Source organism: Ursus arctos, unplaced genomic scaffold (assembly GCF_023065955.2).
Source record: "Ursus arctos isolate Adak ecotype North America unplaced genomic scaffold, UrsArc2.0 scaffold_25, whole genome shotgun sequence".
NCBI lineage: Eukaryota > Metazoa > Chordata > Mammalia > Carnivora > Ursidae > Ursus > Ursus arctos.
Genome location: NW_026622930.1, coordinates 27,247,721 through 27,272,417, shown reverse-complemented (window position 1 = coordinate 27,272,417; position 24,697 = coordinate 27,247,721). Strand labels below are relative to the sequence as shown.

Genomic DNA, 24,697 nt, shown 5'->3' with positions numbered 1-24,697 from the left:
TGTTATTTTAAAAATAATGATTTTACAAAACAAGTAAGTGGTGGAAAGAGGCAGCTTTTACTTCACACAAACCTGATGCCACAGCAACACAGTGGTTGTAGTCCAGGAAGGAGACCAGCTGGGGAAGGAAATATGCTTCCAGGGCACCAATGTTATGCCAGTCATTTAATCCTCACAACTCTGGGAGGCAAGTGAAAGAATATGTGTGAACACAGCTCTTGTTCATAACCTTTTCTTTTTTTTTTTTAAGATTTTATTTATTTGATAGAGAGCACACTAGAAGGGGGGAGGGGCAGAGGCAGAGGGAGAAGCTGACTCCCTGGCTAGGCAGGGAGCCCCACCCAGGACTCAATTCCAGGGCCCCAGGATCATGACCTGAGGCCAAGGCAGACCCTTAAGACTGAGACACGCAGGCAGGCGCCCCGTTCACAACATTTTAAAGCAAATGTAATCTGCTAGAGTCAGTGATTGCTGTTAACAGTTGTTGAGCCAAAGAAAGATGACCGAGATGCCAATCTAAAGCTCTTCTCCCTAACGATGAAAATTCAGATATTTGCATGTTGGGCATTATACACTAGCAAGGTTGTTTCTCATCCTTAATTAGGAAGGCTTAGAAATTGATGGTTACCACTGAGATACCACCTTACGCCAGCTAGAATGGCAAAAATACTGGGATAGACCGGTGATGGGTAGTAAGGAGGGCACGTATTGCATGGTGCACTGGGTGTTATACGCAACTAATGAATCATCGAGCCTTACATCGGAAACCGGGGATGTACTGTATGGTGACTAACATAACATAATAAAAAATCATTAAAAAAAAAAGAATGGCAAAAATAGACAAGGCAAGAAACAACAATTGTTGGAGAGGATGTAGAGAAAGGGAATCCCTCCTACATTGTTGGTGGGAATGCAAGTTAGTACAGCCACTCTGGAAAACAGTGTGGAGGTCCCTTAAAAAGTTAAAAATTGAGCTACCCTATGATCCAGCCATTGCACTACTGGGTGTTTACCCCAAAGATACAGACGTAGTGAAGTGAAGGGCCATATGCACCCCAATGTTCATAGCAGCAATGTCCACAATAGCTAAATCGTGGAAGGAGCCAAGATGCCCTTCAACAGATGACTGGATTAAGAAGTTGAGATCCATATATACAATGGAATATTACTCAGCTATCAGAAAGAACGAATTCTCAACATTTGCTGCAACATGGAGGGCACTGGAGGAGATAATGCTAAGTGAAATAAGTCAAGCAGAGAAAGACAACTATCATATGATTTCTCTCATCTATGGAACATAAGAACTAGGATGATCAGTAGGGGAAGAAAGGGATAAAGAAAGGGGGGGGGTAATCAGAAGGGGGAATGAAACATGAGAGACTATGGACTATGAGAAACAAACTGAGGGCTACAGAGGGGAGGGGGTGGGGGAATGGGATAGACCGGTGATGGGTAGTAAGGAGGGCACGTATTGCATGGTGCACTGGGTGTTATACGCAACTAATGAATCATCGAGCCTTACATCGGAAACCGGGGATGTACTGTATGGTGACTAACATAATATAATAAAAAGTCATTAAAAAAAAAGAGCAAACTAAACATAAAGCAAGCAAAAGGAAGGAAATCAAAGACTAGAGTGGAAATTAATAAAACAGAGAATAGAGAAAAATCAACAAAACCAAAAATCGTTTTTCTGAAAAAACTGACAGAATTGACAAACTTTTGGCTAGACAGACCAAGGAAAAAAAGAAAGAAGACTCAAATGCTTAATATCAAGAATGAGGAGTGACTGCTAACAGGCAAGACCTTTCTTTTTTGGGTTAATGAAAATCTCTTAAAATTAGATATGGTGACAGTTGCACAACTCTGAGGATATACACTGAATTGTACACCTTAAAAGGGCAAGTTTTGTGGTATGTGAATTATATTTCAATAAATCTATTAAGTTTAAAAAAAAAAAGAAATTGATGGTTACATTCATGGGCCTTAAGATTAAACTTCCAGAGCAGAGATGTCTTCAAGAAAATATTTACAGGGGCGCCTGGGTAGCACAGTTGTTAAGGTCTGCCTTCAGCTCAGGGCGTGATCCTGGCATTATGGGATCCAGCCCCATATCAGGCTCCTCCGCTGGAAGCCTGTTTCTTCCTCTCCCACTCCCCCTGCTTGTGTTCCCTCTCTGGCTGGCTGTCTCTCTGTCAAATAAATAAATAAAATCTTTACAAAAATAAAAAAGAAAGAAAATATTTACAAATAACATTTGGAAACATATTTACAATTATAGAAAAAGAACAGGAAGATTATTAAGATGTAAACATGGCGACTGGATCTTTTTGTTTTTTAAGATTTTATTTGTTTGAGACAGATATACAGAGAGAGAGAGCGAGCATGAGCAGGGGGAAGGGCAGAAGGAGAGGGAGAAGCAGACTCCCAACTTGAGCTGGGAGCTGGACATGGGGCTCGATCCCAGGACCCAGTGATCATGACCCGAGCAGAAGGCAGACAACCATGTGAGCCAGCCAGGCGCCCCTGGATCTTTTTTCTTAACATGGATTATGACTTATATTATTTATATTTCCCTTCTTCTTCTGTTTTATCATGGAATTTTCTAAATCGGGACATTACGGAGTTTCCTGCCTCAGATTCAGACAGCACCTAAATAAATAGCGTGTTGTCTGGAAAAAAAGCTCTTAAGTAAGGTGCTAACTAGAGAGTTGTGGTCTCTGGCTCTGCCAAGCCAGGACTAAACCAGAAGAAAACTGAGAGCCAGAAGAAACAAAAACGTATGAAACAGTCGAAGATTATTTGTTTGTTTTTACATGAAGAAAATGTGGTGCTTATAGTTTCTAGTCTCCACTCACCTGGGTGGGCTCAGGGATGCCTCCCCACCCCTGGCCAAGAAGGGAATAGTGGGTGGGGGGCTTCCTCTCTGTGTACTGCTGATTGTGCTTTCTGCATGCTTTCCTCAGCACATGGGCAAGAAAAACCAGACTGGTTTAACTATACTCCCCAAGGTAATTTCTTCACCGTTTATCACGCTGGAACACTTGGTGTCCTCAACGATTCTAGAGCAGGTTCCTGAGAGAGCCTCAGGACAGACACAAAAATGTTAAGAGCATGGATGACCATGTCCCTTGTAGACTGGGCCTTGCAGCAGACACAGGGAGGAGAGGAGCCCCTCCTTTAATTCCCCCCCCTTTTTAAAAATATTTTATTTATTTATTCCACAGAGAAAGAGAGAGCCAGCGAGAGAGGGAACACAAGCAGGGGGAGTGGGAGAGGAAGAAGCAGGCTCCCAGCGGAGGAGCCCAATGTGGGGCTGGGTCCCAGGACTCCGGGATCACGCCCTGAGCCAAAGGCAGACGCCCAACAACTGAGGCACCCAGGCGCCCCTCCTTTAATCCCTTCTGAACTAAGATGGATGTAGAAACAAGTGGGGGAAATACCATTTCACTGTAGAGGTAGAACAGAATAAAAGTGCCATAGGGACAGTATTATATAAGGATGGGACAAACCACACCTAACTTGGTGGAGAGGTGGGGAGGACTTAAAGAGAAGTGGCATTTCAGAAGGGACTTGAACTACAGGTAGGATTTAAAATTGGTTTATGGCTTTTTCTTTTTTAAGGAAATGTATGTTTATTGTAGAAATTTAGAAAATACTGAAAATTCTAAAGAAGTCAAAAGGCAGGCAGCTCTACTTTGTTACTCGCTACCAGAGTGTACAGTATGGAAAGGGGGACAGGGAGTACCTCTATAATGAAGAAGCGTAACAAACACTACCTTAGCCAGGTAAACATCAGGGATAAATTGTGTTGATACCACATAACCTTGGTATGACCGATGTGTTGCAAGTGGCACTTCTCCTCTGCAGTCTTCCACCCAAGAACCCATAACCCTAGTCTCATCATGAGAAAAGCTTCAAGCAAGCCCAAATTAAGGGACGTTCTGCAAAATACCTAACCACAATACTCACAACTGTCAAGGTCATGAACAACAGAAAGTCTGAAAAACCGTCACAGCCAAGAAGAGCCTAAGGAGACATGACGAAATGTAATAAGGTACCTAGATGGGATACTGGAACAGAAAAAGGACATAAGGGAAAAACTAAGGAGATACGGATAGAACATGGAGTTTAGTTCATACGAATGTATCAGTATTGGCTCATTAGTTGTGATGAATATGCCATATTAATATAGGATACTAGCAAAAGGGGAACGTGGGTGCTGGGTATACGAGAAACTCTGTTATTTTTCAACTTTTTTTTTTTTTAAAGATTTTATTTATTTATTCGACAGAGATAGAGACAGCCAGCGAGAGAGGGAACACAAGCAGGGGGAGTGGGAGAGGAAGAAGCAGGCTCATAGCGGAAGAGCCTGATGTGGGGCTCGATCCCATAACGCCGGGATCACGCCCTGAGCCGAATGCAGACGCTTAACCGCTGTGCCACCCAGGCGCCCCTATTTTTCAACTTTTCTGTAAATTTAAAATGCTTTAAAATAAACTGTTTAAGTATTCAAAAAATAAAGCACAATTAAATGTCCTTCCAGATTTTTTCTATGTATGTACATGTACTCATATTTTAACCATGTGTATAGATTTTTATCCTGCTTTCCTCTGACCTAACATCATACACTGAGCATGATACCAAAACTTCTGAATGTTGACAATATTTCATAATCTATAATTACTTAAGAGGTTTTCTATTTTGGGACATCCAGGTTTTAAAAACAAGTTAGCTGTAATGATTAGTGTTGTGATGATTACCTTTGTAAATTCATTTCTAGATCTCAGACCATTTCCTCGGGATGTTGAAGACTTCCCTGTTAAGACAGAGTAAGGCTGGGAATATAAGTTTTTCCTTTAAGGATAATGAATAGGTTCTGTAGAGTTTAAAAGAAGATTCTAGTTCAGCAGGTTTATAGTTTTAAGGAAAAACAAGTTGCAAACTTAATTTATTTCCTAGCATCTCTGTATAGAAGCTATTGGTCACTACTTGACTAACATTTTGCTTTTATTTTGTTTGTATGTATGTATGTATGTATGTATGTATGTATGTATGTATTTGACAGAGAGAAGGAGAGAGAGAGAGTGCACAAGCAGGGGGAACAGCAGGCAAAGGGAGAGGGAGAGGCAGGCTCTCCATGGAGCAGGGAGCCCAATGCAGGGCTTGATCCTGGACCCTGGGATCATGACCCAAGCCGAAGGGAGATGCTTAACGACTGAGCCACCCAAATGCCCTTAATTGTTTTTTTATTAAAGGTTTTATTTAAGAGAGAGAGAGCATGAGCGGGGAAAGAAGCAGAGGGAGGAGCGAGAGAGACAAGCAGACTCCCTGACAAGCAGAGAGCCTGACCTGGGGCCTGATCCCAGGACCCTGAAACCACGACCTGAGCCAAAGTCAGATGTTTAACTGACCCAAGAACCCGTTTTTGTTTTCTTTAAAGATTTATTTATTTTAGAGAGAGAGAAAGAGAGTACACATGCGTGTGTGTGAGCCTGAGTGGAGGGAGGGTTTAGAGGCAAAGAATCTTAAAACGGGCTCCCAGCTGCGTGTGGAGACTGACATGGGGCTCGACTCCATGACCCATGAGATCATGACCTGAACCGAAACCAAGAGTCTGAGGCTTAACTAACTGAGCCACCCAGGCACCCCACATTTTCCTTTTAAAAGGAGAAGAATTTAGGGGGTGCCTGGGTGGCTCAGTCCATTAAGCATCCAACTCCTGATCTCATCTCAGGTCTTGATCTCAGGGTCGTGAATTAAAGTCCACTGTCGGGCTCCACACTGGGCATGGAGCTTACTTAAAATGTGTGTGTGTGTGTGTGTGTGTGTGTGTGTGTGTATGCCAATTGTTTTCTTTCTTTTTTTTTTAAGATTTTTATTTACTTGAGATAGGGAGACCCCAGTGGGGGGGCGGGGGCAGAGGCAGAGGGAGAAGCAGACTACCCACTGAGCAGGGAGCCTGATGTGGGGCTCAATTCCAGGACCCTGGGATCATGACCCGAGCTGAAGGCAGCCACTTAACCGCCTGAGCCACCCAGGTGCCCCATGCCAATTGTTTTCTTAAATCATACATACAATGCATATTGTGTTTGTTTAATCAATATCTCTGACAATCAATGGTACCTTGTAAACCTTGACATAGTTTTATGGAGTCTCAGTGCCAAATTCTACAATCCTCGATAAAACTTCTTTTAAATTTCTGTAAAGTGAAGATTTTTCTCTGTGAGAACTAGCCCAAGTCTTAGTTGTAGAAATCAGTTCTTGGTGAGGGGAAGATGGCAGACTAGGAGGATCCTGAGATCGCTCCGTCCCATGCTTACAACTAGGTGTCACCCACATCCAAGTCACTGAACCAGAGAGCCATCGAAACCCTGGCAGAACAAACTCCACAACTAAATATAGAGAAGAAGCTGTATCCAAAAGGTTAGGAGTGCCACAAAGGCAGAGGGAGGCTGCCTGCAGCAGGGAAGGAGCTGGGTGTGTAGAGGGGGCAGAGACACAGGCCCTTGCACCGATCCCCATAACGTTTGGCTTTGAGAAACAGAGGGGCTGAATTCTTAGAGTTTGTTTAGTGAGTGGGACTTGGAGCCTGGAGTTTTAAAAGTCAGCTGACTCAGCACCTCCACCCAAGAGGGCAAGGGGTAGCTGGGCTGCTGCCCCTAGAGCGCGGCCTGCACAGAGAGGCAACACAAACACAGCAGGTTATGCAATGCCAGGGAGCAAATGGGGGACAGGTGTATTCACGCTGATTTCCTAGCATGTTGGGGGCCCTGGAAAACGAGGAAGCTGGCAGGAACCATTTTCATGCCCCACCTCCAGCACAAACACAGGACCATCTGCGGGAGGCTGGGCTGCACAGAACTTGCTGCCTAACCTGCGAGCAGCGCACCACACACTCGCCCACTCCAAGCTTACCTCCTTGGCCCTGGACTCAAGACAAATTTTGTTAAAACTGTACACCAGTCCCGCCCAGCCACAGGGTGCACAGCTGCTGCCCTGAGCTGCCTCCAGTTGGTGTGGGGCACCCAGCCACCGCTGTGTGCTGTGCCCAGCTGCCACCCTGCGCCCCCAGCCAATCCTGCACGCTACACCCAGCCAGGCCCCGTCACTGCCCAACTCAGAGCCCAGTCTCACTTCTGGCCACACACACGCCTGGGCCCTAGCCACAGCAGCGCTTCACAGCACTTCAAGGATCTTCCATTGGACTAGTGGCCCAGCACAAACGTTGCTACCACCTCCTCCCGCTCTCGAGTTCCCTGGTGGGCACGCCCCCTCCAGACTGGCCTGCCTGAGTCCCACCAACACTACACAGAGTAAGCACAGCTCCAAACAGGCAGAGAGTCAGGGCAGATGATTACACTGAAAGGAAAAGTGACTCAGACACAACAGCAGGGCAAAAGCAACACACAGCAGGGCAAAAGTGGCAGGTTCTGCTGAACCGGGGACCCTGCCCTGCAGGGCACTCCAGGACCTCCTCTTCATAAAGTCACTACTTTCAAGAACAAAACACACAGCTGACTTTCTTAACGGAGAGAAACAGACACAGAGATGTATCCCAAATGAAAGAACAGGACAAGGCCACGGCCAGAGATCTACGTGAAATGGACAGAAGTAACATGCCTGATAGAGAATTTAAAGCAATGATCATAAGGATACTCACTGGACTTGAGAAAAGAGTGGAAGACATGAGTGAGACCCTTAACACAGAGATAAGGCATAACAGAGCAGAGATAAAGGTCTCAATAAGCAAAATGAGAAACACAATTGGAATGAACAGCAGGATGGAAGAAGCAAAGGAACAAATTAGTGACCTAAGGAGACAGAGTAATGCAAAGTAACCAGGCTGAACAAAAGAGAGAAAAAAGAATTATGCAAAAGGAGAATAGACTTAGGGAACTCAGTGACTCCATCAAACATAATAACATTCGTATTATAGGAGTCTCAGAAGAAGAGAGAGGAAAGAGGGCAGAAAACGTATTTGAAGAAATAATGGCTGAAAACCTCCCTAATCTGGGGAAGGAAACAGATATCCAGAAACAGGAGGCACAGAGAACTCCCATCAAAATCAACAAAAGCAGACCCACACCAAGAGATATTGTTATTAAATTGGCAAAATATAGTGATAAAGAAAGGATTTAAAAATTTTTTTTATTATGTTATGTTAGTCACCGTACAGTACATCCTTAGTTTTTGATGTAGTGTTCCATGACTCATTGTTTTCGTATAACACACAGTGCTCCATGCAATACGTGCCCTCCTTAATACCCATCACTGGCCCAGCCCATTCCCCCACCCCCCTCCCCTATGAAACCCTCAGTTTGTTTCCCAGAGTCCATAGTCTGTCGTGGTTCATTCCCCCTTCTGTTTACCCCCCCTTCATTCTTCCCTTCCTTCTCCTACCGATCTCCCTGCTATTTCTTATGTTCCAGAAATGAGTGAAACCATATGATAATTGTCTTTCTCTGTTTGACTTATTTCACTTAGCATAATCTCCTACAGTCCTGTCCATGTTGCTGCAAATGTTGGGTAATCGTTCCTTCTGATGGCTGAGTAATATTCCATTTTATATATGGACCACATCTTCGTAATCCATTCATCTGTTGAAGGGCATCTCGACTCCTTCCACAATGTAGCTATTGTGGAAAATGCTGCTATGAACACTGGGGTGCATATGGCCCTTCTCTTCACTATGCCTGTATCTTTGGGGTAAATACCCAGTACAGCAATTGCTGGATCATAGGGTAGCTCTATTTTTAACTTTTTGAGGGACCTCAACATTTTTCTTATTTATTTATTTATCTTATACACAAATATATGTATGTTTAAAAAAGCAATATGCAAACCTATGGCAATTATCTGGAAGACCATGAGAAATGAAACACATGGGTTCAGTCTCTGGCGATTAAGAAATCAACATTACGTTTTCCTTCACAGACTCTAAGACTTTCATATATGCTATCACGTCTCATCCTCTATCAGAGACTTTTACCATGTTACACACAACAACTCTGAGACCCAGAGAAATAAAAAACTTGTTGAAGGCTACTGAATTAGTTAATAAAGTCGGAGCTGGACCTCTGATTACACCTCACCACAATGCTGCTAATCACCTTTTGAGTTCCACATTTGGAGTTAGTGAAGGCTCTGTCACTTCTTAGGTAACTTCAGTGGCTTACTATTCCCCAAGCCTCAAGTTCCATCTCAGCGATATTTGAAAAATACTCCCAGTGTTTTGTGAACATGTTGAATTTTGTATGTAAAGCACCTGGGCATTGATAAAGAGTAGCTATTACTGTTGTATGTATAAATAAAATGCTGGGCATCTCTGAACATTATATCCATACTGCTCCTGGGGTCACGTTCAAAAGGTTGACTTTTAGCATCTACTAAGGCTGAACACATGCATTCCCTATCATACAGCAATTCCACTCAGGTATATACCCCACGGAAATGCACATGAATGTTCATCAAAACACAGCTTCCTGAATGTTCATAGCACTATAGTCCCAATCTGAGAACGATCAAAAGCCCATTGGTAGTAACGTTGACAAACACTTGTCCTATCACAAAATGGAACACCACTTAGCAGTGATAATAAGTGATCTACCACTACACCCAACAATATACGTGAATCTCACAAACAATGTTGAGCGAAAGCAGAAAGACACTAGAGACGACACAGCGAAGGATTCACTTCCATAAAATAGCTCATTTTGTTGGAATAGGTTAGAGTACCTTTGGGGACAGGGGAAGTGCCTGGAGCAGGAATAAGGGTGGCTGCGGGAGTGCTGGTAATGAGGTTTCTGGATTCCCGTGCTTGGTTACACAGGTATGATCCGGTTGTAAAAATTCACTGGACTGTACAATTCGGGGTTGCGCGCTTTTTTATGTATAGTTCACTAAAAGTTTAAAAAAGAAAAAAAGTTGCCCTTTTCAGGGAGGGGCTGGAATTCTAGGAATTTTGCCTAAACTCACTCAGTTCTGATTTCACCACGAATCCATTACCCAACTTTCACTCCAAGAACTGAGGCTGGCCTGAGGGAGACAAGCGTGCCGGAGGCGGGTTCCGCACCACAGCCCGTTTTCTGAACGCCCCGCGCGCCCCGCCAGGACTGGGAGAACGACCTGCTGCTTTTACCTCGGGCCGGTCCCAGGTGCGCAGGCCACGGGTCTGAAACGCCCAGACGCCTCCTGACGCGGCTCCGCCACCCACTGTTCCTGCGCCAGGGGACGCCTGACCCCGTCGGGCCTGCGAAGCGCTCTCCCCCGCCTGGACCGCACTTCAGCCGGTGGCGACCTCCGGCTTCCCCGCTCCAGGTCCAGAAGGCAGCGGCGCGCAGCCGGGATACTGACGGTGATCCTGCAGCCCGCGGGCCGCTGCCGCTGGGACGAGCCCGTGCGCATCGCCGTGCGGGGCCTGGCGCCGGGACAGCCCGTCACGCTGCGCGCCTCCCTGCGCGACGAGAAGGGCGCGCTCTTCCGGGCCCACGCGCGGTACCAAGCCGACGCCGACGGCCTCCTGGACCTGGAGCGCGCGCCCGCGCTGGGCGGCAGCTTCGTGGGGGTCGAGCCCATGGGGCTGCTCTGGGCCCTGGAGCCGGATAAGCCTCTCTGGCGGTTTGTGAAGCTGGACGTTCAGAAGCCCTTCGCCGTGGAGCTGGAGGTGCTCGACGGCCACGAGCCCGACGCCGGGCATCTCCTGGGCCGGGCGGTGCACGAGCGCGACTTCCTGCGGCCCGGGGTGCGGCGGGAGCCGGTGCGCGCGGGCCGGGTGCGCGCCACGCTCTTCCTGCCCCCAGGTGAGTGTGGGGGGTTACGGGGGCGCGCGGCTGGGGGCGGTGGCGGTCAGAGGTTTCCGGTACTGCTGCAGGTGGAGTTCAGCTCCTCTGTAAGGAGGGAGAAGGTGACAATGACTAAGCCAGTGGCCAACCAAAATGGAGTATTTTGACGTGTTGGGTTCTGTGTTATGCGTTTTGCTTGCATTATGTCATTTAATCGCTATAATATCTCAATGAAGTGAGTACTGTTATTCTGCAGATTAAAAAAAAAACCACAAGTGAGGGTCAGGATGGATAGGTATGTGGTCTGATTTGTCACTAAGAACTACTCTATAGATCTCATCAGCCCTATCCATCAAGGAAGCTATTGGAGTATCACCCTTCCGTAGTGCTGTGGGTACACTGGGCCTCTTCTCCACTTCTTCATGCCCCATATGTACCACAGATGACACTTTAGACTCCACTGACTTTCTCACCTGAAGTCATCTCTGGATATTTTTCTTTCCTCTCTCTAAATAGACATCTGAAATATCAGTAGACACACACACAAAGCCAAGGGTAAATGCCACACAACATAAAGCATTGTTTCAAGATTAATTTTATGTCCAATCCCCTAACAGAACACTATGAATCAAATCAAAAACATGAAATTCCTGGGGCGCCTGGGTGGCTCAGTCGTTAAGCGTCTACCTTGGGCTCAGGGCGTGATCCCAGGGTCCTGGGATTGAGCCCCACATCAGGCTCCTCTGCTGGGAGCCTGCTTCTTCCTCTCCCACTGCCCCTGCTTGTGTTCTCTCTCTCGCTGGCTGTCTCTCTGTCAAATAAATAAATAAAATCTTAAAAAAAAACCAACAACGGGGCGCCTGGGTAGCACAGTCCTTAAGCGTCTGCCTTCGGCTCAGGGCCTGATCCCGGCGTTATGGGATCGAGCCCCACATCAGGCTCCTCCGCTGGAAGCCTGCTTCTTCCTCTCCCACTCCCCCTGCTTCTGTTCCCTCTCTGGCTGGTTGTCTCTTAGAAATAAATAAATAAAATCTTAAAAAAAACAAACAAACCAACAACAACCATGAAATTCCTCTTTCCATGATGTAGTCATTAATGAAAGACTTTGTTACTCTCCGTGGTAACGAAAGCTTCTTAGAACCTTGTAGATAACTTAAAGAATCGTATGGAGGATAAACTCTTCAATGAGAAGGTACCTTGTAGGTTTTCCTTTCAAGGTACTTGTATTACTTTTGCCTAGTAACTCAGGGAGCTGTTTTTTTTCCCCGTTTGATTCATAGGAACCCACTAAATAGAAAGATCTCTAAAAGGAACGCAAATTGTTTAAATTGTATAATGCCTTTCCTTTATATTGTTTTCTCTAGGACCTGGACCTTTCCCGGGGATCATTGACATCTGTGGATTTGGAGGGGGCCTTATGGAATATCGAGCCAGCCTTTTGGCAGGTCATGGCTTTGCCACTTTGGCTCTAGCTTATTATGACTTTGAAGATCTCCCCAAGGAAATTAACAGCATACACCTGGACTACTTTGAAGAAGCCCTGTGCTACATGCTTCAACACTCAGAGGTTCTCCTAATGTCCTTTATTATATCATTCTCTCTAGAAATACATCCAGAGAGGGTGTCACTTTGCACTCACCGGTGCCAGGTGCCTGGATGCTGCGATTCTTCTTTCACAGAGATTTCTTTTGGAGCCTTCCTTGGCTTTAGGTGCCTATTTACACTTTCTCTGTCAGATGGCTTAGTAAGGCAGAATTAATCGTAAAAATCCATGTGAGGTTTTATTTAAAGGAATTATTCAGGAATTTGCATTTGTTATGCAAAATGAGTTTCTAATTTGTTAGTTCTATATGCTTTTATTTTTTTCCAGATTGGTTTATTCATTTGAGAGAGAGAGCATGAGCAGAGGGAAGAGGTAGAGGGAGAGGGAGAAGCAGACTCCCCGCTGAGCAGGGAACCAGCTACATCCCAGGACTGTGAGATCCTTACCAGAGCCCAAGGCAGACGCTTAACCAATGGAGCCACCCAAGCGCCCCTACATGCGTTTTTTTAATTAAGTTTTTTATTTTAATTCCAGAATAGTTAACATACAGTGTTATATTAGTTTCAGGTGTACAATACAGGGACTGAGCAGCTCCTCATAAGTGCATTCCTTAAACCCATCACCTATTTAATCCATCCCCCTATTAACCTCCCCTCTGGTAACCATCAGTTTATTCTCTATAGTTAAGAGTCTGTTTCTTGATTTCTTTTTTTTTCTTTTCCTTTCTTCATTTGTTCTGTTTCTTAAATTCCACATATGAGTGAAATCATGGCATTTGTCTTTCTTTAATTTCACTTAGCCTATCCTCTCTAGTTCTATCCATCTTGTTGCAAATGGCAAGATGTCATTCTTTTTTATCCCTGAATAATATTCCGTGTGTGTGTGTGTGTGTGTGTGTGTGTATACACACATGTCACATCTTTATTCATTCATCTATTGATGCACACTTAGGTTGCTTCCATAATTTTGCTATTGTAAACAATGGTGCAATAAACATAGGGGTGCATGTATCCCTTTGAATTAGTGTTTTGTATTTTGGGGGTAAATAGCCAATAGTGTGATTACTGATTGTAGGGTAGTTCTATTTTTAACCTTTTGAGGAAGCTCCATACTGTTTTCCACAGTGGCTGCGTCAGTTTGCATTCCCACCAACAGTTCATGAGTGTTCGTTTTTCTTCACTTCCTCACCAACACTTGTTTCTTGTGTTGTTGATTTTAGCCATTCTGATGGGTGTGAGGTACTATCTCATTGTACTTTTTTTAAACAATTTTTTTTAAAGATTTTATTTATTTATTCAACAGAGATAGAGACAGCCATCGAGAGAGGGAACACAAGCAGGGGGAGTGGGAGAGGAAGAAGCAGGCTCATAGAGGAGGAGCCTGATGTGGGGCTCAATCCCATAACGCCGGGATCACGCCCTGATCCGAAGGCAGATGCTTAACCGCTGTGCCACCCAGGCACCCCTATCTCATTGTACTTATGATTTGCATTTCCCTGATGATGAGTGATGTTGAACATCTTTTATTTAAGATTTTTAAAAAAAAAATTCGGGAGAGAGTGCACAGAAGAATGAATATGAGCAGGGGGAGGAGCAGAGGGAGAGTGAGGAGCAGACTCCCCTTGAGCAGGGAGCCCAAGGCAGGGCTCAATCCCAGGACCCTAAGATCATGACCTGAGCCGAAACCAAGAGTTGGACACTTAACCCACTGAACCTCCCAGGTGCCTTGGGCGTTGAGTTTTATAAATTCTTTCTAAATTTTGGATACTAACCCTTTATCAGATATATCATTTGCAAATATCTTTTCCCATTCCTTAGCTTGTCTTTTAGTTTTGTTGTTTACTTTTCTGTTCAGACTCTTTTTATTTTGATTTTTTAATCTTTAATTTCTGGTATCAGTGTGTTCTCAGATTTTGATCAGAACTTGCCCACGTATTTCAGAAGCTAAGAACTACTTAATTTGACTCTGAAGTCTTACGCTGTTTCTATAAAGTTAATCATTTGCCAGGGTATGTAGATGGGGTCTGATGAGTCACTCGCTTAGAACAGAACTTGGTTCCACACAGTTAGGTACCTTGGCACACTGAGACTTATTTTTTTTTTAAAGATTTTATTTATTTATTTGACAGAGATAGAGACAGCCAGCGAGAGAGGGAACACAAGCAGGGGGAGTGGGAGAGGAAGAAGCAGGCTCATAACGGAGGAGCCTGATGTGGGGCCCGATCCCATAACACCGGGATCAAGCCCTGAGCCGAAGGCAGACGCTCAACCGCTGTGCCACCCAGGGGACCCGGCACACTGAGACTTAGATCATGCCCACCTGAATGAGGACCTGAACTTGACAGGCTCCATGACTCAGCATTCTCTAGTGGATGATAGTCTGGAACATTTGTAATCAAGACCCAGACTTGCCAGTGAGTTTACAATTTGTTTGTCATGTGTTCACCCAGATATTTTTTATGTGGATAGAAACTCTTTGAGGGCTGAGGTTGATACTCTGTGGCCAACTCACAAATTAAAGTTAGCACCTCTAGTTATGTTTAAAAACATGTTTTAATAGGTAATAACCTTTATTTTTTTTTTAACTAATCTCTGCCCAGTGTCGGGCTCGAAATCACAATCCTAAAATTAGGACTCATGTGTGCTACCAACTAAGCCAACCAGGAGCTCCATTTTCTTTTTTTTCTGTCAGCCTCTAAAGGGACAGCTACTTCCCAGCCCCCATTTTCCCTCTACCCTCAGCTTAACTCAGACCCAAAGTATCAACCCTCACTAACTGAATTGATGTTGTTGAAAAATACTGCCATCATCATAGAACATTTTTCTATGAGATACGTTCTTGACTCCTCTGTCTTCTTGTCTTCTAGGTAAAGGGCCCAGGCATTGGACTTCTGGGCATTTCCTTAGGAGCTGATATTTGTCTTTCCATGGCCTCATTTTTGAAGAACATCTCAGCCACAGTTTCCATCAATGGATCTGGGTTCAGTGGAAAGTGTCCCATACACTACAAGCAGACGTGCATCCCATCATTGGGCCATGATCTTAGGAGAATCAAGGTAGCTTTCTCAGGCTTCCTGGATGTTGTGGATGCATGGAATGATATTGTAGGAGGGCATGAGAACCCCAGCATGATTCCAATAGAGAAGGCCCAGGGACCCATCCTCTTCATCGTTGGTCAGGATGACCATAACTGGAGGAGTGAGTTATATGCCCAAATAGCCTCTCAACGGTTACAGGCCCATGGAAAGGAAAAACCCCAGATCATCTCTTATCCTGGGACTGGGCATTATATTGAGCCTCCTTACTTCCCCCTATGCCCAGCTTCTGTGCCGAAAATACTGAACAAACCTGTAATCTGGGGTGGGGAGCCCAGGGCTCATTCTAGGGCTCAGGAAGATGCTTGGAAACAAATTCTAACCTTTTTCTGTAAGCATCTTGGAGGTATCCAGAATATAGCTTCCCCTAAATTGTAATGCATTGGTCTATTATTGACATGAGAAAATCAAGGTCAGATTCTGGTGTTTAAGAATCATATGTGAATCCATTGCCCCCTCGATAATGTTAAATTTATGTCGTGGGTATTAATGACTCATTTTAGGTAACATTTTTAATACGTTATGTTTTCATTAATTTTACTAATGTAACACATGCCTATTATAGAAGATTCAATTAGAAGTATACAACACAAAAAGTAAAAAGCATCCCCTCTGTTAAAATTTGTATTTTCTTCTAGATTTTTTTTTACTTAACACTTTAAGCCATGGATGAAATTTAAAGTTGAACAAATACTAGGTTACTGGTTTTTTCTTTAATCACTGTGGGAGAATTGACATCCAGTGTTTGCTACTGGTTCAAAACTGGTGGCAGGATAGAATTTTCATTGGCCAAACCTTACAGAGAGGTGTTGGTATAAGGAAGCCAGGCTGACCTTTTCCTCTTGGAGATCAGAGAAGAAGCCTTTGGGAGGAGGAGTTGGGGTAAAGAAGGGGAGCATCTCTAGGATAGTTAAGTCCAAACTCTGTTTCAAGGATGAATGATTATGACTTATTTTCCTGCTTCCTGGCTTTAAGAATAGACTTTGGAAAACCATAGTGTGACATTCTTAGAGGCCTCACTCCTCATTTTCTTTGACATCAGGGCTGCAAAGCATTGCATAAGTGTATCTGAAGAGAGAGTGGTTGAGAATGTTCCAAAACTGACAAAGACATCAAACCACATTTTCTAGAAGCACTATGTCTTAGCTTGAGTTGCTATAAAATGCCATTGACTGGTGGCTGAAACAACAGATAATCATTTTTCTGGAGGCTGGGAAGTCCAAGATCAAGGTTCCAGCAGACTTAGTTCCTGGTGATGGCCTTTTTGTGGTTTACAGATGGCTGACTTTTCCCCATGTCCGCGTGTGGCAAAGAAAGAGAGCTCTGGTTTCTCTTCCTCTTTTTATAAGGGCACTAATTCCATCATGGGGGCCTCGCTCTCATGCCCTCACTTAAACCTAATAATATCCCAGAGGCCCCACCTTCAAATGCCACTGCATTGTGGTTTGGGATTTCAAAATATGAATTTTGAGGTGACACATTCAGTTCGTAACAACTATACACTTCAGACAAGGCAAGTATAAAGAATACCATATTATCACAGAAAAATTATCTGTGGCAGTTTTACAACATAGCCATAAATCCTTTGCCATTTCTCCCACCAAGAGGTGGAAGATCCATATTCCTTTCTCAAATCTGGATATGCTGCTGTGTCAGTCAGTTGTGTAGAGCATAACTGGTACTATGTAACTTCAGAGGCTAATCATAAAAGCTACGAAGATCCCACCTTTTCTGCTGGGAACATTTGCTCTTGGAGCCCTGAGCCACCTTAAGGAGTCTGACTACTCTGAGGCTGTGATGATGTGAGGAAGCCAAAAATACACGGAGAGGCCGACTATAGACATTTCCTGTGACAGTCCCAGTGGGGCCCAGCCTTCAGGTTATTTCCGCCCAGGTACCAGGTATGTGAGGGAAAAACCTCCAGATGATTTTAGCTCCTAGCCATTTAACATCTTCCCAGCAAAGGCTTTGGATATCTGAAGCAGAGCAGAATTGTACCCGTTAAACCCTGTCCAAAACGTGTCTTTATAAGCAAAATGATTGTCATTTCACATGACAATGTTTGGGGTATGTTTCAGTTAGCGATTGCTATGTAAAAAACTCCCTCAAAAATATGGTGGCTTAAAACAGTAACCATTTGGGGAGCCTGGGTGTCTCAGTCGGTTGAGCATCCAACTCTTGATTTCGGCTCAGGTCATGATCTCAGGGTGGTGAGATCAAGCCCAACGTTGGACTACACACCAAGCATGCAACCTACTTACCATTCTGTCTCCCTCTCCCTCTGCCCCTCCCCACTGTGCTCACACACTCTCTCTAAAAAGGGTGGGGGAATAGTAACCATTTATTTTTCTCACTCACATGGCAGGGAGGTTGGTAGTGGCCATCATCTGGGAATTCAGACTGTCCTATGGGTTAGGAGGATCTCCCAATTTCTCTCCACATGGGTCGTTCCACTGGCTACGTGGGCTTGGATGCAAGAGTGAGCATCCCAAGAGAGCAAGGCAAAGTTGCACAGCATTCTTTTGACCTGTCTTGGAAACTACATAGCATCACTCTTGCCATACTCTGTTGGTCAAGGCAGTCCCAAAGCCCCACCCAAGGTCAAGGACAACATAGAGTTCACCTCTTAAAAGGAGTGCAGCAAGGTTCTAGAAGAATGTAGGATGGGAAATATTGTAATCAATTTTTGAAAATCTGCCTTCCGGCCACAATGGTTCACATTCCTCCCACAGTTAGAATACATCCATTCCTCTTCCAAGGCCCCTCAAAAATCTCATTCCATTATAGTCTAAGATTGCATCACCTGTATCACATCCAGGTACAGATGAGGCTCCTCTGGTACACTTCTTTGGGTACGGCTCCTAGAGTATCGTTGTCAAAGTGAAGACCTGTGAACTAAAGAAACAACTGCACACACAGAGAATACAATGTGGGATGGGTGTAAGATAACTCTTGCATTCTTGTTCTGAAATGGGGGAAGTGGGAGGCACACAACAGTCGCTGGCCCCTAGCAATTTTGAAATCCAGCTGAGAACATGTTGCGAACTCTTTGGTGCTCAGTTAACCCTCTGTAAGTTGTTCTCTGTAGCTCTTGGCTCCACCCTCTGAGTGAAAACCTGTTTTTCCATTAAAAAAAAAACTGAGTTAGCAACGCCAAAGTCTCCTCAGTCAGCTTCTTAGATGAAAAAGATCAGGAGTCCAAGGTTCTTTCCTTCTCTGCATTCTATTTCAGTTCACATTTGTACTGCTACCAGAACAATTCTCTTAAGAACTATGTGGGTTTTCTAAAAACCTTAGTGAGGTTCACTTTATTAGGTAAAACACAGCAATATAAGTCTATTTGAGGCAAGAACTTCTGTACCTGGGTCTCCCTGTGAGGATGCTGAGGGTAATACCCTTGAGATTCTAACAAGTCCTATTATTTAATAGTTAGGATCTGCTGGGGACACCTTAAAATCTTCAGAGGGCCTTCTGTCAGTCTGAAATGTTCTACCTTGAATCTTTCTGAGGTCTTTACGAAGGATCTCCCATAGACCCACTCTGGATTTGACTTTGGTCTGAGGTCCTGTCTTAATTAAAGACTAATTTGCCATATGGGGAGGCCGGGAAGGAGAAACAGTATTATTGTCAAACTTGGCAAGTCCTGGTTCCTTCACATGTAACAGGTCATTCTTTAGTTTAATTCTTTCTCTTGCATTTTATCATAGGCAGCAGCAGAAGCCAGCTGGCACTGTCAGTACTCTGTTGGGAAATGCCCTCAGCCAGATTATTGAATTCATTTAGGTGTATCTTCCATTTTTCACATTACTGCAAGGTCAGTGTTGCCTTCGGCTTCCAATAAGTTTTTGTTGCTTTCCTTTAGGCCCTCAATAATAGCCTCCATGGGGTCCTTTAGGCTTTCACTAACAGTCTCCTTAAAGCCCTTCCAACTTCCACCAGCTACCTAGTCCTAAAGGCAACTGTGGTTCCTGTGTATATGGGCATGTCCACAGACTGCTCGAGTTTTCTCACAGCATGATATCTGACCTGCAAAATGAATGTCCCAAGAGAGGATGGCAGAAATACGTGGCATTTTTTAGACCTAGCTTTGGAAGTCGCATAGCATCACTTCAACTGTACTCTATTGGTTGAGATAAACACAAAGATGTCAGTGCAAGGAAAGTGGCTACAGAATCTTACCTCCTGATAAGGGAACTGCAAGATTCCTAGAAGAACATCTGAGATGGGAGTTAATTGTTGCAGTGATCTTTGCAATCTGTCCACAGAATTGTTATGCAGGAACACTGCTGAAAAGAAAGCTAAAGATTAAAAAGCCTTCCCAGCAGCCACAGAAAAAAGACAACCTTCAAAGGAACAACAATAATCCAAAAACTAACGTAAAAACAGCAAAATGGAAATGGGAAGCCACTGGAATGATACCTTCAAAGCACTGACAGAAAATATGTGACAAAGTAGAAGCCTGGGCTAGCAAAAGAGATGTTTAAATATGAAAGCATTTATTTTTCATAAAGCTTATTGAAAAAAATTAAATCGAAATAAAGTCATTTTCAGAAAAATATAAATTGAGATAATATAGCATATCTTTTTCTAAAGCAAAAACTAACGAGAATTCTTCAAACACAAGGAAAATGTCTCCAGGGGAGAGCATTTACACGAAGGAAGAAGTGGAATATAATGAAGAGGTTAAATGTGTATATGTGGGGGCGCCTGGGTGGCACAGCGGTTAAGCGTCTGCCTTCGGCTCAGGGCGTGATCCCTGCGTTGTGGGATCGAGCCCCACATCAGGCTCCTCCGATATGAGCGTGCTTCCTCCTCTCCCACTCCACCTGCTTGTGTTCCCTCTCTCTCTGGCTGTCTCTATCTCTGTCAAATAAATAAATAAAATCTTAAAAAAAATAAATGTGTATATGTGTATATAAATCTAAATAAATATATTTTTAAATATTTTATTTATTTGAGAGAGAGAGAGAGAACATAAGTGGGGGAGGGCAGGGCTAGGGAGATGGAGGCTCCCGGGTAAGCAGGGAGCCCAACATGGGGCTCGATCCCAGGATCATGACCTGAGCTGAAGGCACTTAACCAACTGAGCCACCCACATGCCCCAATAAATATTTACAAATAATATATTATGGAGTTTAAAATACACATAGAATTAAATAGCATATGTAGGAAGGAAACAAGTGCAGTGGAAATGTTCTAAAACCACTGCAGTTTTCACAAGGTGGTAAAAATATTAATTTTTATTTAATGTTAACGAATCAAGAGTTATTACCACAAGCTAATGCAGGAGGTAAATGGATTAATTTTTATATAGTTTTAATTTATTATTTAGAGAAAGAGAGAGCACATGTGAGTGGGGAGAGGGGCAGACGGAAAGGGACAAAGAGATTCTCAACCAGACTCCACGCTGAGCACAGAGCCTGACGCCGGGCTTGATCCCACCATCCTGAGATCATGACCTGAGCTGAAATCAAGAGTCAGCCACTTAACCAACTGAGCCCCCAGGCACCCTGAATAATTTTTAAAAAGCTAAAAGAAGATAAAAATATAGAATAAGCAGGATAGAAAATAACTAATAATTTAAACTCAGACAGATCAGTAATTACATTAAATGTAAATGGACTATACATTCTACCAAGGAACAAAATATCAGGTGGATTTTCCTAGTATGTTCAATTTTCTGCTCTACAAAATCAGTTTAGATCATATATAGTATTGATTTCCTGTCAGAGAGTAAGAGATGGACATTTTAACCTCAAGTGAGAGTAGGTGTATGTACAGGGTATAAAGTAAATGTAAAAAATAAATAACAGAATTATGACAGTTAAACCTTGTCCTAAGAATTTGTCATCGATGAATAATGAAATAAAATCTCACTGAAAATTAAAGTCAGTTTAACCAATCTGTGTAAACTCTGTATCTCCTATGTATATTCAAAGTGGATTTATGTTAGGTCTTAATTATATAGCATTTATTTTGTCAAGGTGAAATAAACCTGCTGAGTACCTTTTTGAAAGGAACTCCAAAAGAAACAGAAAAGCTTTTATTTTCTGTTGTTGCCTTCAGTATTCAACTTCACTCAACGAATATTTAGTAAAAGCCTGCTATGGGGTAGGCAATGTTCTAAGTTCCTGGCAAAGATGAACAAAGATAACAAAGTCTTTGCTGTCAAGAGCATTTATTCTAGTTTGGAAGTAAGAAAATAAAATGATAAATGCTGCAAAGAATAAAAAAATAAGATCAGAGCATGATGAGAGAGGTGCTATTTTAAATATTTTAAATCTAAAATAGACTGGTGAGGGAAGACATATTTGAATAGGTAGTCTTTGAGCAGAAACCTGATTGAGGATGAGGAAATGAGTCAAACTTCAGGCTGAGGGAATTTAAATACGCAATACTTGTGAATAGTCATTTCCTCAAGAAAATATACAAATTGCCAATGAACACATGAGAAGATGCTCAGTATCATTAGGCACCAGGAAAATACAAATTAAAGCCACAATCAGATACCACTTCTTACCCACTAGAATTGCTATAATGAAAAAGACAGAAGGACAACCAGCTGGCTCAGTTGGTAGAGCATATGACTCTTGATCTTGGGGTTGTGAGTTTGAGCCCCATGTTGGGCAGAGACTACTTTTAAAAAATAAAATAAAGGGGCGCCTGGGTGGCACAGCGGTTAAGCGTCTCCCTTCGGCTCAGGGCGTGATCCCGGAGTTATGGGATCGAGCCCCACATCAGGCTCCTCTGCTATGAGCCTGCTTCTTCCTCTCCCACTCCCCCTGCTTGTGTTCCCTCTCTCGCTGGCTGTCTCTATCTCTGTCGAATAAATAAATAAAAATCTTTAACAAAAAAAAAATAAAAAAAATAAAAAAAAACAAGTTTTGATGAGGATGTGGAGAAACTGGGTGCAGGGTTTCTTTTTGGGGTGATAAAATTGTTCTGGAATTAGTAGTGGTGGTGATTGCACAACCTTGTGAATATCCTAAAACCACTGACCTCTACACTTTAAATAAGCAAGTTGTATGGTATGTAAATTAAATCATACCACATAAAGATGTTTTTCCTTTTAAGTAGAAGACACTTGTAAGATTTGCATTCAGCTAAATAAAAATGGTGATCAAGTAAAAAAAGTCAACGTTTTATGTAAGATTCAAAAATTGGTAAAAGTAAAAAAATATTGTTTAAAGGTACAAACATGGAGCCCCTGGGTGGCTCAGTCGGTTAAGCGTCCAACTCTTGCTTTCAGCTCAGGTCATGATCTCAGGATGATGACATCAAGCCCCTTGTCAGGCTCTGCACTCAGAGGGGAGTCTGCTTGGATTCCTCTCTCTCCATCTGCCCCCCGCCCCCATGCACACTATCTCTCTCTCTCAAATAAATAAAACTTTTTTGTACAGTATCTATTACCATTGCAATTCCTCTACATCTTCTCATTTATTTTATTTTTTTTAAGTAATCTGTACACCCAAAATGGGGCTCAAACTCACAACCCTGAGATCAAGAGCCACATGCTCTACTGACTGAACCAGCCACGTGCCCCTACATCTTCCAATTTTACTTCAAGATTTTATTTTCAAGTAATCTCTACACCCCATGTGGGGCTCAAACTCACAATCCGGAGATTCGAGAGTTGCATACTCTACCGACCAAGCCAGCCAGGCACCCGTCTTCCCATTTGAATCTCATAAATACACAAAAGCGTGGTGCTCTTGATACAGAATGATTCTCTTGTCTTATGATGCTGTTCACTACTAATTTCCACACACACACACACACACACACACACACACACACACATACATATACATACGTATATGTGATACAATATCTTGCCCACTACAATTATAATTTCAGACCTTTAAATTTTATTTTTAAAAATTTTGTCCAAGACTTCATTGATTTGAGATAGAGAGAGAGAGAGAGAGAGCACAGGGAGGGGAAGGGGGAGAGGGAGAAGCAGACTCCCTACTGAGCAGGGAGCCTGCCATGGGGGTCAATCTCAGAACCCTGGGATCAGTACCCGAGCTGAAGGCAGACACTTAACCCACTGAGCCACCCAGGTGCCCCGACACCTTTCAACTTTAATCACATAAAGACATGAGAAGGGATGATGGGGTTTTTCAGGAGTGTCTCCCATATTATGCCATCCCTTCTAAGATCTTCACCGATCACAGAAACGCCAATCAGTGTCTATATATCTACCTTACTTCTCGCTCAGAAAAAAATGAAAAGGCTTTGGTCCACTCTAAGGTGAACTAACTATATATAATCTGCATGAAAATATCAATTTTTTTCTGGATTTTCCTCATAATCCCAGGATTCTGACTATAGCTTTTATTTCATCTCAGGTATGGCCAAAGCCTGGAACTCTATGAGCTTTGGCATTGGTTAAAGTAAATACTGCATCGTCACTGTGTATCATAAGCGAATACTGATGGTTCTACTAGTTCCCGGTAATTCTTGCTGGTAGGTCCAAGTGTGTACATGCTGTTCTTGATGATTTGCGCATAAGATATTCTTCTAAGACCCAGCAAATGCCATTCAGTTTATCCAAGGATGGTATCACCTCCTAGATAAGTTCAAGGTCCTATGATAGAGATTCCAGATGTCCTAATTAGAGACCACACTCAAGATGCAACAGACCACCAGTGGAAACAATGCGATGTAGTCTAAATCTATGTAGTCCATTGGGTAGGCCAGAATTAGTTTGTGCCACTGGAGGAAACACTGACAGGACATGAGGCAGGAAAGAAAACTCCAGTTAGCAGGACCTGAGTCTGACTGATACTGACAATAGGATAATAGAAAACTGTGATATTATGAGAGGAAAGTCTATCTGGGTAGGAGTCTTGGAGTTTAAAGCTTAGGGTAAAAAGATGAGGGGATGAGAGCACTGTCTCCTGGCTGTTTTTCCTGGGCTTTCAGGAAATCAGAATAGGCAGGGAGCATTCAGCTGGTCTCTTCCCCAGACCAGATTCTCTGACTTTTCTTCTCAGGATGTTGAAGGGCAAATTTATTTAGTCCTCCATAGAGCCCCTCAAACGTACCCAGTAACAGAGGTAAAAGAAGGCTTCTGAGGGCCAGTGAATAGACACACTATTGAGAAGAGACCAGTGACTCCCCAGAAATCCAGCTCTCACTGTAATATACAACCAGACTTCTGGAAAATCTATGTCGGCTCCTAGGATCATAGGATAAAGGCAGAGGACGTTCGGACTGACCAGGCTGAACTGGAGGAGAGAGGGTCTCACGGTGAGCACTCTCCTCTGAATA

General features: G+C 43.5%; 1 protein-coding gene and 1 non-coding gene across 2 annotated transcripts; one reads left to right on the top strand and one right to left on the bottom strand.

The window, feature by feature from the left end:
- Positions 1-5,857: 5,857 nt before the first annotated feature.
- Positions 5,858-20,321, top strand: LOC130544778 (peroxisomal succinyl-coenzyme A thioesterase-like). Its single transcript, XM_057318349.1, has 3 exons — positions 5,858-10,802; positions 12,149-12,351; positions 15,194-20,321. The coding sequence occupies exons 1-3, from the start codon at positions 10,577-10,579 to the stop codon at positions 15,797-15,799; spliced, it is 1,035 nt and encodes a 344-aa protein (XP_057174332.1). The 5' UTR covers positions 5,858-10,576; the 3' UTR covers positions 15,800-20,321.
- LOC130544848 (small nucleolar RNA SNORD56) lies at positions 15,071-15,141 on the bottom strand. Its single transcript, XR_008961500.1, has one exon. It is a non-coding gene; the product is annotated as a small nucleolar RNA SNORD56 (small nucleolar RNA).
- Positions 20,322-24,697: the final 4,376 nt, after the last annotated feature.